Consider the following 13,160-nt stretch of genomic DNA (forward strand, 5'->3'; position numbering starts at 1 on the left):
AGTTCTTCTTGAAATTGTGAAGCAGTTGAATATTGAGCCTACAATAAGTTGTTGTTTTTTTTTTTCTTTTCAGCTTTTAGGATGATCCCTTATCCCTTGGAAAAAGGGCATCTTTTTTACCCTTATCCAATCTGTACAGAAACAGCAGACAGGGAGCTGCTTCCATGTAAGTTTTAACTGAATTCTATACCAAGCTACTGGTTTTAGCCAATGTGGCCTAGGGGGTGTGGGGGAGTGCGGTAATAGAAATTTAGTATTTCTTGCCATTAGCCATTCTTATTCTTGTAACTCAATTATTTTCACATGCTTTAGGTGAATAGATGGGCTTGCAGTAATTGGCTAGGGGTTTCACCAAATCTCTCCAGATTCTTCAGAGGATAAAACCCAAGGAACATATGAATTAAAGCAAAAATATTTGCCATTTATTGGGTGCCCGAGATGTGTTAAGTACCTCTGGTTTGAGATAAATTGCAGGTAAGAATCAGAAGGGATTGGGGCGGCCAGGTAGCACAGCAAGTAAGAGCACCGGCTCCAGTGTTGAATCCCGGGCTCAGACACTTAGCACCCACCCAGAAACACCTGGCCGTGTAACCTTGAGCAAGTTACTTAACCCCGATTGCTTTAAAAAAAAAAAAAAAGAATCAGAAAGGATCTATAGAGGGAAACAGGAATAGATTAAGAAGCATATTCAATTCCTTCATGTACAATGGCATCTTAAGGGACTTTTAATTTGAAGAGAAAGCACTGACTCAGGGGGAGAGTTATGGATATGGATGAGTAATGGATGGGAGAGTGGGGTCTTGAATGCCCTGACATCATTGCCAGAAAGGGAAGATTGAGGTAGGGTAAGCTTTCTTTGGTGATTCAAACCTCTTAGTTGGAGGGATTTCCCATGTGCATCAGATTGATCGACTAACTGATTTAACATTTATTGAGAACTTTTACAGCCTCATCAGTGTAGGGAAACACAAACAAGACGCATAATGCCCTCAAGGCCTTTACAGGCAAACAATCTAGTGACCCATACCACATGTGGAAAGTATTATTTACGAATTTAGTGCATTACAACATTGTTTTGACAATTTGGGCTAAATAATTGTTATCAAATCAGTTTTGGGTAAACTGTGTACAGCTATCACTTCCAGGCTTTTTATGTGGTCTGTGTTAGGACATTTTTTCTCTCTCAGATAATAAGCTTCAAACCTTGGCTAAGTTCTCTCTCTCCCACCCTTTATAATCACCCCAATTATAGCAATATCTCATAGATATATTACACAAAATACTTCATACTAAAGAATACTATAACATTGGAGGGTGGAGTATATATAGCAAATTTTCAGATGATTGTCAGAAATCATAAGTTGTGGGGTTTAGGTGCAGAACTAATTGCTGTCAGCATATATTGAAGTACCAGGAGATTCCTTACTTAACCAGGCCTAATAGGAAATTCCTTATTCTTTTGAAAAGAAATTGGTGGATGTTATCTTTCTTTTTTACTACAAAATGGCATTTATGATTCCACAGAACTTAATGCTCAGTAGCAAAGAATGCACATAATGGCCTAATGTTTTAACCCTAACATTCTTCTTCCCCTGGAGTTTGAGAGTAGGAGGACAGTTTTTTTAGGAAAGTTACAAGAAAGTAGTTCATTAATCTCTCAACTAAGTTTTACTTGTAACTTATTGTAGAATTATGAGCTAGTCAGACCAAGCCTAATGTTTCTGAAAGGAACGTCTAAAACAATGATAATTTATAAACTTTAAAAAAAAAGTCTTGCCCACATTGTACAAGCGAATGAGATTATTTGAATCTCACCTTCTGGGGAAAAAAAGGGCTGTGTTTTTATTTTTTTTAGGCGGAAGAGATGTGGGTTTTAAGTAAGGACCATCATGTTGCCTATTAAAAATTCAATACATTAATCCTGAAAAGTAAAATATATGAATTGGGCCTCTCCTTCACTCTAGTCTGTATGTATAACTTACTGCCTTATTATTCATTGGCTATTGAGGAAAATATCTTTATATCTTCAATTTCCTTGGCCAGTGACATAAATTGTAATCAAATTACGTTTCTGCTTCTGGTAATGCTTCATCATTGACACTGAGGTGGTAGTCTCCATCCTAGTGTCTCTGTCCACCTCAGAAAGAATAAAACAGGCCCTGGGGGCACAATAACATGGAATTCCCTTGTAGAGACACAAAGAAGAGCTTTTGGCAGATCCTTGTGACTATGAACAGGGCAACTATATCGAGCTGGGGTTCTCCTAGACACAAGCTGGGACACTTGCAGACACAGAAAGTGAATTCAGCAGATTGCCACTCAGCCTCCAAGGAGTCCTGTAAACATTCCATACACACAATTGGCTTGTGATTTCTCTTGTAGGTTTGAAGCTTCATGTCTGAGAGAGGTTCTCCAGCCAGGTTTTCTAGTGGTGGGAAGGAACATTTATCATACAGACCAACAGCAGTTGTCACATGAACCCAGCATTCTTAAAAAAAAAAAATTCTGAACCTAACACCAGATAAAATGAGCATTTCCGTGAAAATGTTACCATTGTTTGCTTCTTCACATCACCTCTGTTTACTGTTTGTGCACAGGCTGTCTGTTCTCTCCTGGGGACAGGGAAGATTTTTTTTTTTATCCTTCTATTCCCTACATTTAACAAAGTACTTTGTATGTAGTGGGCTCTTAATACTTGTCAAAGTGAAGCATGGAGCAGTGCTCTCAGAGCAGGGTAAGGAGGTAGTATCAGGATGCTTTCAATAAGCAATGTTCAGACACACTTCCCACTTGCCCCTCCCCCCTTCACGGGCGTGCCCGTGTGTACACACATTCACACACACACACACACGCTCACGCACACACAATTGGAGGAATCTCAGTGGTGAGGGTGAACACTTATCACTTAAAACCAATCTTGCCAAGCACAGATAGGATATTACAAAGACACAATGACCAGCCAGGACTATGTGGAAAGGAATGAGAGAACCTGATGGGAGACTACAGGCAGGACTAGAGCAAGTGAGAGGTTTATTTGTTCAAGGTTCACCGTTTTGTATTGGAGCTAGCTCATAGATTCGAAGGTAGAAGGGACCAGAGGCCATCTCCTTCAACCTTCTGATTTGACAGATGAATAAACTAAGCTCCTAAATTAAATGCCTTTGCCCAGGCCGCATAGGCAAAAGCTAAAGTAATTCAGGTCTGGAGCTTCCTCTCTACCAGAACACAGTCACCTGCCAATGTCTTAGGAAGCCCTATGCAAAGTCATTTCATGTCAACACTAACTGTTGCATTGATGTCTTCTCTACAGCTTTCCATGAAGTATCAGTTTACCCAAAGAAGGAGCTTCCTTTCTTTATTCTCTTCACTGCTGGATTATGTTCCTTCACAGCCATGCTGGCCCTCCTGACACATCAGTTCCCAGAGCTTATGGGGGTCTTCGCAAAAGCTGTGAGTACTCTTCAGTATGGAGCCCTCAGGGAAAGCGAGAGCAAAGCCAAAGTGACCCAGAGGGGAAGCCAGCAAGACCCTGCATTTTAGAAATGGAGATGGCCCTGAACTAGCCACTGCCGACTGTTGAGCGCCTGGATTTTCCTTAGTAGCAGAGAAGTCTAAGCATTGAATGTCACTTGTGCAAAAGCTTAGGAAATCTGCAATTGATAATTCCATTTTGTTTATCTCCTTTGAATTATATGACATATTTCTAAGCTTAGGATATTGTAGCTTCTCCCATTCAGTAAATGGAATCTGTATTTTTGAAGTTAATCTAATGAAGACAAATTAAAAATAAAAAGCTATAAATCCTTGGCTCGTTTTGAGGAAATGAATTGAAGGGAAGTGCAGAATTGTACCATCCATTCATGGGCTCACATGCAACCCAGATTATTATTAAGCTGGTAGGTCCATTCAAAGGGGAAAGGCACTGCCAACAAGTCACTCAGTGACTTGGGCGATCTTTAGTGACAGCACGAAAACACCTCAGTGGCTGTCCTTATAGAAAATGCTTTTCACTAGGTCATTTGGTCATCTTAAGACAACATGGGCTGGAAGAAGCGGTTTGCAGATTTGCACACAGATGATTATCAAACAAAAGAAATGAGAAAACACATTATTACCATGGGGTTTGGGTTTCTCTGGCTCTCCCTTTAAATTTCAAGATAGACAAGGTTAAAAAAAAAAAAAAAAGAAGGTGGGGGGGGGGGGGGAGGGATTTTTTATTTTAAGTGAACTATATTTTCAATTCCCGCTTTAAGATTTTATTTGGGGGATCAATGGGGGTGGGGGAGTTTTGGGGGTGGTATAGCTCATTTTAGCTGCATTTGTGTTGGTTCTTATAAAAATCAGTATTCAAATCAAATGCCCCCACTCCCATTGATAACTGAAATAAAATCTTGAAGCTGGAATGGGCCTTAGAGCTCATTTAGTACAATGCCTTCAACCAATTCAAAAATCCCTTCCTTATCTCTCACACATGGTATCCAAGTCTCAGCTTGACCACTCCCAGTAAGAGAACTCACTACTTTACAAGGTTGCCTAATCTGTTGTTGGATGGCTCTAATGCCTAGAAAGTTTTTCAAAATGTATTTCCCTGTTATTTCCACCCACTGATCTCCTTCTGCCCCATAAAGTAACACAGAAGTCTTTTCTCTTTCGCACAGCGGCCCTTTTGTTATTTGAGGGCAGCTATCATTCCCCTCTCTTCTCTTCTCCAAGCAAAGATGTCCCCAAAGCCTTCAGTTGTTTCTCACAGGGCATAAACCCTTCACACTCCTCCAAACACCCTCCAGTTTATTTATGTCTAATTATCTATCAGTGCTTCCTTCCATTTTCAGTCTAGCTACAAACAAGTCCCTTAAACTCTAGAGAGATTAAAATCCAATTAGTATAAGTTAAAATCAGGGTATATTTGCTTCACCCTAGATCATCCTCATCAGGTTCAGGACTGAAAAGGACCTTAGCAGTCATCTAATTCAACACTCAATTTACAGTGGAAGGAACTGAGACCCAGACAAGTTAAAGGACTTGTCCAAGGACATAAAGTGGCAAAGCTGGGATTCTAACCCAGGACCTTTGGCTCCAAATCCAGCATTTTTTTCACTGCACCATCCTTGGTGTCTTCTTTTCACACCCCAAACCCCACAAATCAAAAGACTTATTAAAAAAAAAAAACTTTGTCTTTGAATCTATTCTACTCATTAAGATAACATGTTTCACAAAGACTATGATTTAGCGTGAGCTGCAACCTGAAGAACATCCAGCCCTGTTGTAAATGCCTGGTTATGAGGCACATCAGCCTTGTTACCCATGAAAAAGCTTAACTTCAGACTCTCGCCATGTTGTCTGTTTTGGTTGGGGTAAGAAGGGGCAGCAAAAGGTAAAACTGCAGACACAGTAGTGTGCTTACCAAGAGGAGGACCACCATATCTTGAACCCACAGCTTTCCCTCCGCTGTGTCCATTGTAGACTTCATACCAACTACAGCTGTCCTTCGTCAGCTTTCAGGAGCCTTGATTTTACGTCTAGATAAATGAAATGATCAATGATATGAACTATAAATTAGACTGTAAGCTCCTTGATGGCAGGGCCTGCGTCTTATTTCACTGCTGTATCGTTAGTATCTAGCATAGTTTGTCATGCTTAATAAATGAATTTAATTGGGTTGAGTTGAATTTAGGGTTCTGTGCTGATATTTCCTCCATGGGTCATAGTTTGTTCAACTGTTTAGGACTGGGAATTATTGTTGTTTGTTTTTGTTTTATGTTAGCCGTAACACTAAATCCAGAGGGTCATATTCATCTTACCCTTCATGAAGGTTTAGCAGATTCCAAAATGTAAGAAGGGACTTCGTGGAAACTGAAGATGGATTGCCTGGATGAGACAAGCACATCTCCCTTCGGTTCCCCACCCTGCCCCCAATGTCTTCCTCACATCCATCACCCCTGTCACCTCAACAGGCTCCTCAGACACTTCCCATAGGTTATCACTGCTGCCCTGTGGGCTGTTTGCAAGCATTTTCAGCTTGTGAAAATGATTTTCTCAGTTTGGACATAGATAATGCCCTTGGGATAATGTCATTTTGTAAGTGCAAATGAGATTGAATGACTACCTATATGCCACCCGCAAGTTGTGTTGAACTTAAGAAATGTCCAATGTGTTTATATGTTTTTCTGTCCACAAACATGTCGATCTGTTGACATTAGAAAAACCAAAAGAGGTGTGTATTGTTATTGTGAAATAGTACAATTAAAGGCATTTAGCTGTTTTTTTTTTTAAAGGGGGGAGGGGAAGAAGCTATCAGCCTCTGCAACTTAAAACTCGCTCATCTTATGTTTGGTTACTAAGATAAGGGTCCTCATATAAATAAGTTATCATTCCAGGCCCAGGCTCACACAGAATGTGGGAAGGTCAGCATTCTGACCCTCTCTGCTTTCAAGTGTCCTGTCTCTGCTTTTTCTGTTCTCTGTCCTGAGACTGAGCACTGCGTCCCACCCCCACCCCTGCCTCTAGCCTCTCTTCCTCAGTTATAGGCCAGAAGCTTTTGAAGTCAGATATTGATTACAGAGAAATGTCAATTGTCGCATTGCTATAGGGCACCTGGAACTTCTTCAGATAAGTGAGGGTGTTTCAAATGTTAATGATGCATGTTGGGAGCCATGACCTTCTTGGAGATAATGGAATTTCAGAAGTATCACTCTTCCTTTCTTTATTATTATTTCAGTTGCTTTTTCTCACCATGAAACACTAATTTACTCATTGTGAGTTTCAATTTGAGACCTGACAAATCTGTCTTTGCCATCTGAACAGAAATTTTGCATGTTGAGATAGACAAGCTGTTACCCAGCCCAGGAGGGTGATCTGTTGTGTTTAATTCGGGGTTAACTTTGTAGGCAACTTACCTTTTCAAGACCATAAATGAAGCTGCTTTTTTCCTTTGTTAATTGGTTGTGTCCAGTAATATTGGTTGATTGTAAAATAGAAGCATATTCACAGACACAGCAGAGTAGAATGGCATTTGAAGATAGAAAATCCGGGTTTGATACCTTTCTTCACTAACTCCTCATCCAGCATGATTTTGGGGCAAAGAACCTCTCGGATATATACTTAGTCCTACCTTTTCTTATTATAGGTAAAATGCAGAATTTAGACTCCCTAGAGACCCACTACCTCTCTAGCTTCGAAATATTACATGGCATGCTAGTTCATCCTTTAAGGAGAACTTCGAGGATGGAGAAAATCATTTCTTCCTAAGAAAAATTTTAATCTCTTCTTCCCATCATCTCACTTGTTCCATAGACCATATTTTGGTAAGTGTAATTATTGTGATAACTTGCATTGAAGCCCATTGACCTAGCCATTCCATTAGTATACCGAGTTGAAAATGTAGTAATTCTCTGTAAGCCTCCAAGGGTGACGTGAAGCAGCTTTATAAACAGGACCACCTCATTTACCTAGCCCCTGCCTATTGAAATTTCTGTGCCAGTCACTGTGCAGCCTTGTCTTGTAATCACAGAACCACCACTGAGTTAGAAAGAACCTCTGAGATTATTTAATCAAATCTGTAGCTAAAAAAAGATGCAGTCAATAATATTCATTCTCTAATTGAAAACTACCTATGAAGAGGGAGCCTACTGTTCCCCATTTCACTTTTGAACAGTTCTAGTTAAGGTTTTCCCTTAGTAGTGAGCTAAGGTCTGAAAGTTCCATTCATTGTTCCTGACTCTACTTTAGAACAAATAGAAAAAAAAAAAACTAATGTGTATTCCACATGACTATACTACTTCAGTGGGTTTATGATTTCATCATGGTGGGTATTCACTCTGCTAGTGCAGATTGCAACCTAATAACTTCTGTGTGATTCTTCTCCATCTCTTCCATAGGGCAGCTACCTAATATAGAGAATTGTAGAAGGAAGCTCTGCAGAGGCCATCTAGTCCAACTTATACTTTAATTTTTTTTTAAAGTCCCTTAACACCTCTAATAAGTGTGTAACCAGCCTCTGCTTAAAAAGCTCTACTGAGGAAATTAACTATTTACTAAAACAACTTATTCCATTTGGGGCCAGTTTTAATCACTGGAAAGCTTATTCTTCCATCAAGTCACAATCTGTGTCTGCAACATTACCCATTGCTCCTAGCTCTGTCCTGTAGAACAAAGGTCCAAGCAAGACAAGCATAATTCTCCTTCCTCATGCCAACCCATTCAGTCTTTGAAGACTGCTATCCTGTTTACCCCAAGTCTTTTCTTCTCTGGACTCAACCATCCCTAGTTTCATCAATTCTTTTACACATGGCATAGTCCAGTCAATTTATCATCCTGGTTACCCTGTTAAGAAAGCACTCTAGCTTGCCAATGTCCTTCCTAAAATGTGGTGCCCAGAGTAGAACACAATACTCTTCATTTGGTCAGATTAGGAAATATCGCCTCTATCATTTCAGACACTGCAGTTTTCAGAATAGTCTAGGATAGAATTAACCTGGTTGTTGTGTTACACTGCTGATTCACTCTGAATTCACAGTCCACTAAAACTAGGTCTTTTTCACATGATCTCATTTACATATGTCTCCTCCCTCCTGAATTTGGGTGTTTGTTTTTTTCTTTTTGAAGGGGGATGGCAGGGCAATTGGGGTTAAGTGACTTGCCCGAGGTCACACAGCTAGTAAGTGTTAAGTGTCTGAGGTCACATTTGAACTCAGGTCCTCCTGACTCTAGGGCTGGTGCTCAATAATATTCACTGCACCACCTAGCTGCACCTTGGGTGTTTATTTTTCTAATTTAAGTGTAAAACTTTATCTTTATTTGCTTCTTCTAAAAAAAAAAATGCCTTATTGTGTGTGTGTGTGTGTGTGTGTGTGTTGTCATTGTCAATTCCTTATGACTCCCTCCCATTCTGAATAGGACCTTCCCATGGAACTAGTATGAGTAGTCAAATCAAGATGTTGGCCAAGTCTGAAAATGTATGCCTAATTCCACACTTCAAGTCTGCCTCTGTGCTAAGAGGTGAGAGACAAGCTTCACTACCAGTCACTTGTATGGTCACGCCTTGTCCCTGTACTGATCAGAGTCTCAAAGCCTTCTGTTTGTTTTTTACTTCACATTATTCTGGACATCATAGGAATTGTTGACTTGGTTAAATATCGTTTGCTTTGCATTCGTGTATGCTAGCATTCCCAAGTTTGTCAGAATTATTCATAATCATTTTTATAGCTCAATATTCCATTACATCCAAATACCATAATTTGTTCAACTGTTATTCAGTCAGTGGGTACCCACTTACAACTTTGCATTTGCCTGTTATATTTCAGTTGCTTACATTTTAGGGATCGTGTCATCCACCATCTGTCCCCTCTCAAACTTTGTGATGTCTTCAGATTCAGTAAACATGCCATCTTTGTCTTTATCCATGTCGTTATAACAGTGGTAAACATCACAGGACCAAGGGCAAATATCTGGGATACTTGAATCTTCCAGGCTGTTCCCAACCTATTAATTGGCTATTCTTTGAATCAGATCATCCAGCCAGTTCCAAATCCACCTAACTGAACTGTCCTTTTCATCTTATCCCCAAAGCTAGCACATAAAGTTTTGTCAAATACTTCACTAAAATCCAGGTGAGCAACCAAAACCTACGACATTCCTCTGATTCACCAGTCCAATAACTCATTGCGGGTTATGTGAGTCTGGCCATTAATCCGATGGGGTGTTCTTGATGAAGCCACAATGGTTTGTTTGTTTGTTTGTTTGTTTTTAAAGCAATTGAGGTTAAGTAACTTGCCCAAGTTTACACAGCCAATTATTTTGTGTGGGTGTTAAGTGTCTGAGGCAGGAACCGAACTCAGGTCCTCCTGATTCCAGGGCCGGCGCTCTTACTCACTGTGCCACCTAGCCACCCCAATGGTTTTTAATAATACTTTTTTTTTTACTAAATGCTATAAATTATATGTTCAATGTTTTAGAGTTTTGTAGGAATCTAGAGCAAACAGATTTTGCTATAGTGCATAGACTATTCTTTCACCTTAAAAAAAAATCAGGATATTACCTTTCTTGCTCCCCATGGTCTTTCACAACCAACAATAGCAATGCAGCAATCATACCCACCAGTTGTTTTAGTTCCTCTAGGACATGGTTCATCTGGGCCAGGCAACTTTAACTCATTAGATACAGCCAGATATTCTCCTATTGGTTCATCATTTATCTTGGGTTTCAGCATGATTACTGGAGGCCTTCCTCTGAGTCTTTTAATATTTCATTAAAAACCAGTACAACACTCACTCTTTATCTCCCTCTGTCTACATGTCTGGCCTACTTCCCTTTGCCACCTTACATGTCATTGATGTCATGATTATGTGTCATGTCATTGATGTCATGATTATGTGTCATGTCATTGATGGCATCTTTCCTGCCATTTGTCACATGTAACTCATCATTAGTCATACATCACAGGCAGCCTATTGTGCTTCCTTCTGACTGCCCTTTAAATACCAAAAGACATCAATTCCACCCTGTATTTTCTCCAGATTATGAATCCCCTGGTCTTTCAATCAGTTCTCCAATAACATGGTATCATCTTGTAGGCAAAAGTGGAATTTGATAGAAGTCACTGGTAATTTTGTTTTCCACATTTCTCTTCATTGTATTTATGGTATTAGAAGGATTGTCCCTCAGGAGACACCATTACTGCTGTCAGACTCACTCTATGACTCACTCTTCTGCCTATAGGTTTTAAAGCACTTCTCTTAAAATGACACATGATGTGTCATCTCAGAATTTTGAGGGTAAAGGACCCCCTACAGCACTTGGGAACCCAGGTTACTAAACAAAATAGGCTACAGATCAGCTGATTTCAGTCTTTGTATCACACAGTGTGGTGCCTTGAACAAAGTAGGCACAAATGTTGAATTGAAATTCAGCAGAGAGTGATTACATGAAAGTTATCAGAAACCTCTTTATATACTATGCTTTTCTGCTAAACCAAAAACTTGTAGAACTAACTAGAAATGAGCCAAATAGATTTGCCTAGACTATCAGATCTTTTCTTTAATACTTCTACTCTGTCCCTATTTGTTCTGCTACGTATAGTTATGAGGCATTAAGGCCAAGTTATGGATAAAACTAAGGAGAGAGAGGCAGTTGTGGGATAAATGGATGAGTTGGCATGCAATGGCATGGTACCTCCCAAGAGACTTAGGCTATAACTCTGACAGAGTCAATACCACTATTTTCACTGGTCTGATTTAGGCCTGATTTTCTGGCATGCTGGTCAGTTTGGCAGATTATAAACACGGTTAAAAGTGAGTTGGTAGATCACATCTGATATATAACACAAACTTATTCTCTCACTTAAACATAGATCCTTGGTTTTATAATAAGATAGAGATTTTTAAGAATGTATTCTTTTTTAAGGGGACACTGAATTTAATAGTAAAGTTGAAAGGGACAAAGATGCTTTCAGAGAGGTTTTTTTTTTTTTCAACCCCACAATAGACTGACCTCCATGAGAACTCTCCAAGAACCTCATCATGGAGTAATGTAACCCTTAGTTCTTAAGGACTATGCTGGTGGAGTTTAAGCTTTGGCATGTGCTATCCAAGGGCGAAAAGTTTTGACCACTAGTCCAACTGGACTGTGTTCCTATTGTCTGGGACCCAGCCTCAGTCTATTTAGAAAGATTCATTAGCAGATTGGTCAGAGTGTGATAAATCTTGCTTTTGTACGTAGTTCTGTAAGTCAAGGCAGGCTTGCCCTCCATGTCAATGGAGGGAATATCCACACCAATGAAATCCCAAGCCTCGACATATTCAGTAGAACCCACTTAAAAGCAGTGAGGCATAGGGGAGTTGGATGCAGAAGACCTGTTTTAGTCTCAACTGTTACTGGCCATGGGACCTTGGACCAGTCACTTCATCTGTTAGATGAGTACATTGTGTGCCTCGAAGGCGTGGCAGAACTATGGAACAATGGCTGTCCAAGCAGCAGAGGGACCTTGGCAGACACTGCCCATTCAGTGATCCAAACCAAAGGAATGGAATGCAAGTCAACCAGACTTGTGCCAGATTTGGGGTCAGAGGACCTAGGTTTGAATCCTATCCCTGCCACTTGTGAGGCAGTGCACCATAATGCATGGAGTGGTTAGAGTCTAACATATCTGGGTTCAGATATTGTCTCCAATGCTGAATATCTGTGTGACTCTGGGAAAGTCACTTAAAATGGAAAAGCTTCAGTTCTCCCAACTGTAAATTGATTAGCTGGCCTCTGAGGTTCCTTCCTCCAGGCTCTCTACCCTATGATTTACATTCCCTATATATGTAAATAAACTGTGCTTCTCTTGGGAGGCTACCTACGTTGCGAAGGTGTACAGTGCAGAGTACAGATGTGTGTCATCACTCTTGGATGAGGTTTTATCTTCTGACTCTCATGTCTCTCTGGTTTCTTTGCAGTTCCTCAGCACTTTGTTTGCCCCTTTAAATTTCGTCATGGAGAAAGTAGAAAGTATCCTGCCATCCAGTCTGTGGCACCAGCTGACAAGGATCTAAGGGAAACACCCTCCCACCCCTGCCCTCCCCCACTTCTCTGTCCCCCCCCTCCCCCGCATCGACCACACTTCAAGGATATCTTCCATGCCGACTCCTTGTTGACCGCGAGAAAGCATGATTTTTTTTTTTTAAAGGGAAGCCGTTCTAAGACTTAAAAAAAATTCTTCATGGATTGTCTGTTCTCATATTAAAAAAAGTTTTTGTTGTACAAAATACATTGATGTTCAGTTCTATTATATTTTGCCTTCAGAAAAGATTTTAAAAAATCTCAAAAATAAACTTTTGTGTATTGCAGCAACCAGTTGTTTCTTACTAAGTCTTCAAATGTCTTGTAGCTTTTGGTGTCCCTGAAGAACTTTGGTGCCTCCATGGGAAATCAGCCCCTGTAGCTTCAAATTCTGTGACTATACCATCATTGCGGATAGAAGTTAGAACCCCTCACAATCTGTGGCCTAGAAAATGGAGTCATTACCTAAGTCAGGAACACAGCCTTTTTTTGTGTCACAGACCTCTTTGACAGTCTGCTAAAGCTAATGGATCTCTTCTCTAAATAATGTTTTTACATTAATAAAATGTGTAGTATTATAAAAGAAACTAACTGCATTGAAATATAATTATCAAAGTTTTTTT

At 40.0% G+C, this 13,160-nt stretch overlaps 1 protein-coding gene across 4 annotated transcripts in view; it reads left to right on the top strand.

The window, feature by feature from the left end:
- ST7 (suppression of tumorigenicity 7) overlaps positions 1–12,828 on the top strand; it is a 290,187-nt gene extending 277,359 nt beyond the window's left edge. For all 4 annotated transcript variants that reach the window (XM_069107083.1, XM_069107082.1, XM_069107086.1 and 1 more), the window contains exons 13-15: positions 74–166; positions 3,311–3,450; positions 12,435–12,828. In XM_069107083.1, the coding sequence (XP_068963184.1) occupies positions 74–166; positions 3,311–3,450; positions 12,435–12,530 (329 nt within the window). In that variant the 3' untranslated portion in view covers positions 12,531–12,828. The remainder of the gene's footprint in view (positions 1–73; positions 167–3,310; positions 3,451–12,434) is intronic.
- Positions 12,829–13,160: the final 332 nt, after the last annotated feature.

Source organism: Petaurus breviceps, unplaced genomic scaffold, assembly GCF_028583685.1.
Source record: "Petaurus breviceps papuanus isolate PSGF00001 unplaced genomic scaffold, PetGlider_PUasm1.0 84, whole genome shotgun sequence".
Classification (NCBI taxonomy): domain Eukaryota; kingdom Metazoa; phylum Chordata; class Mammalia; order Diprotodontia; family Petauridae; genus Petaurus; species Petaurus breviceps.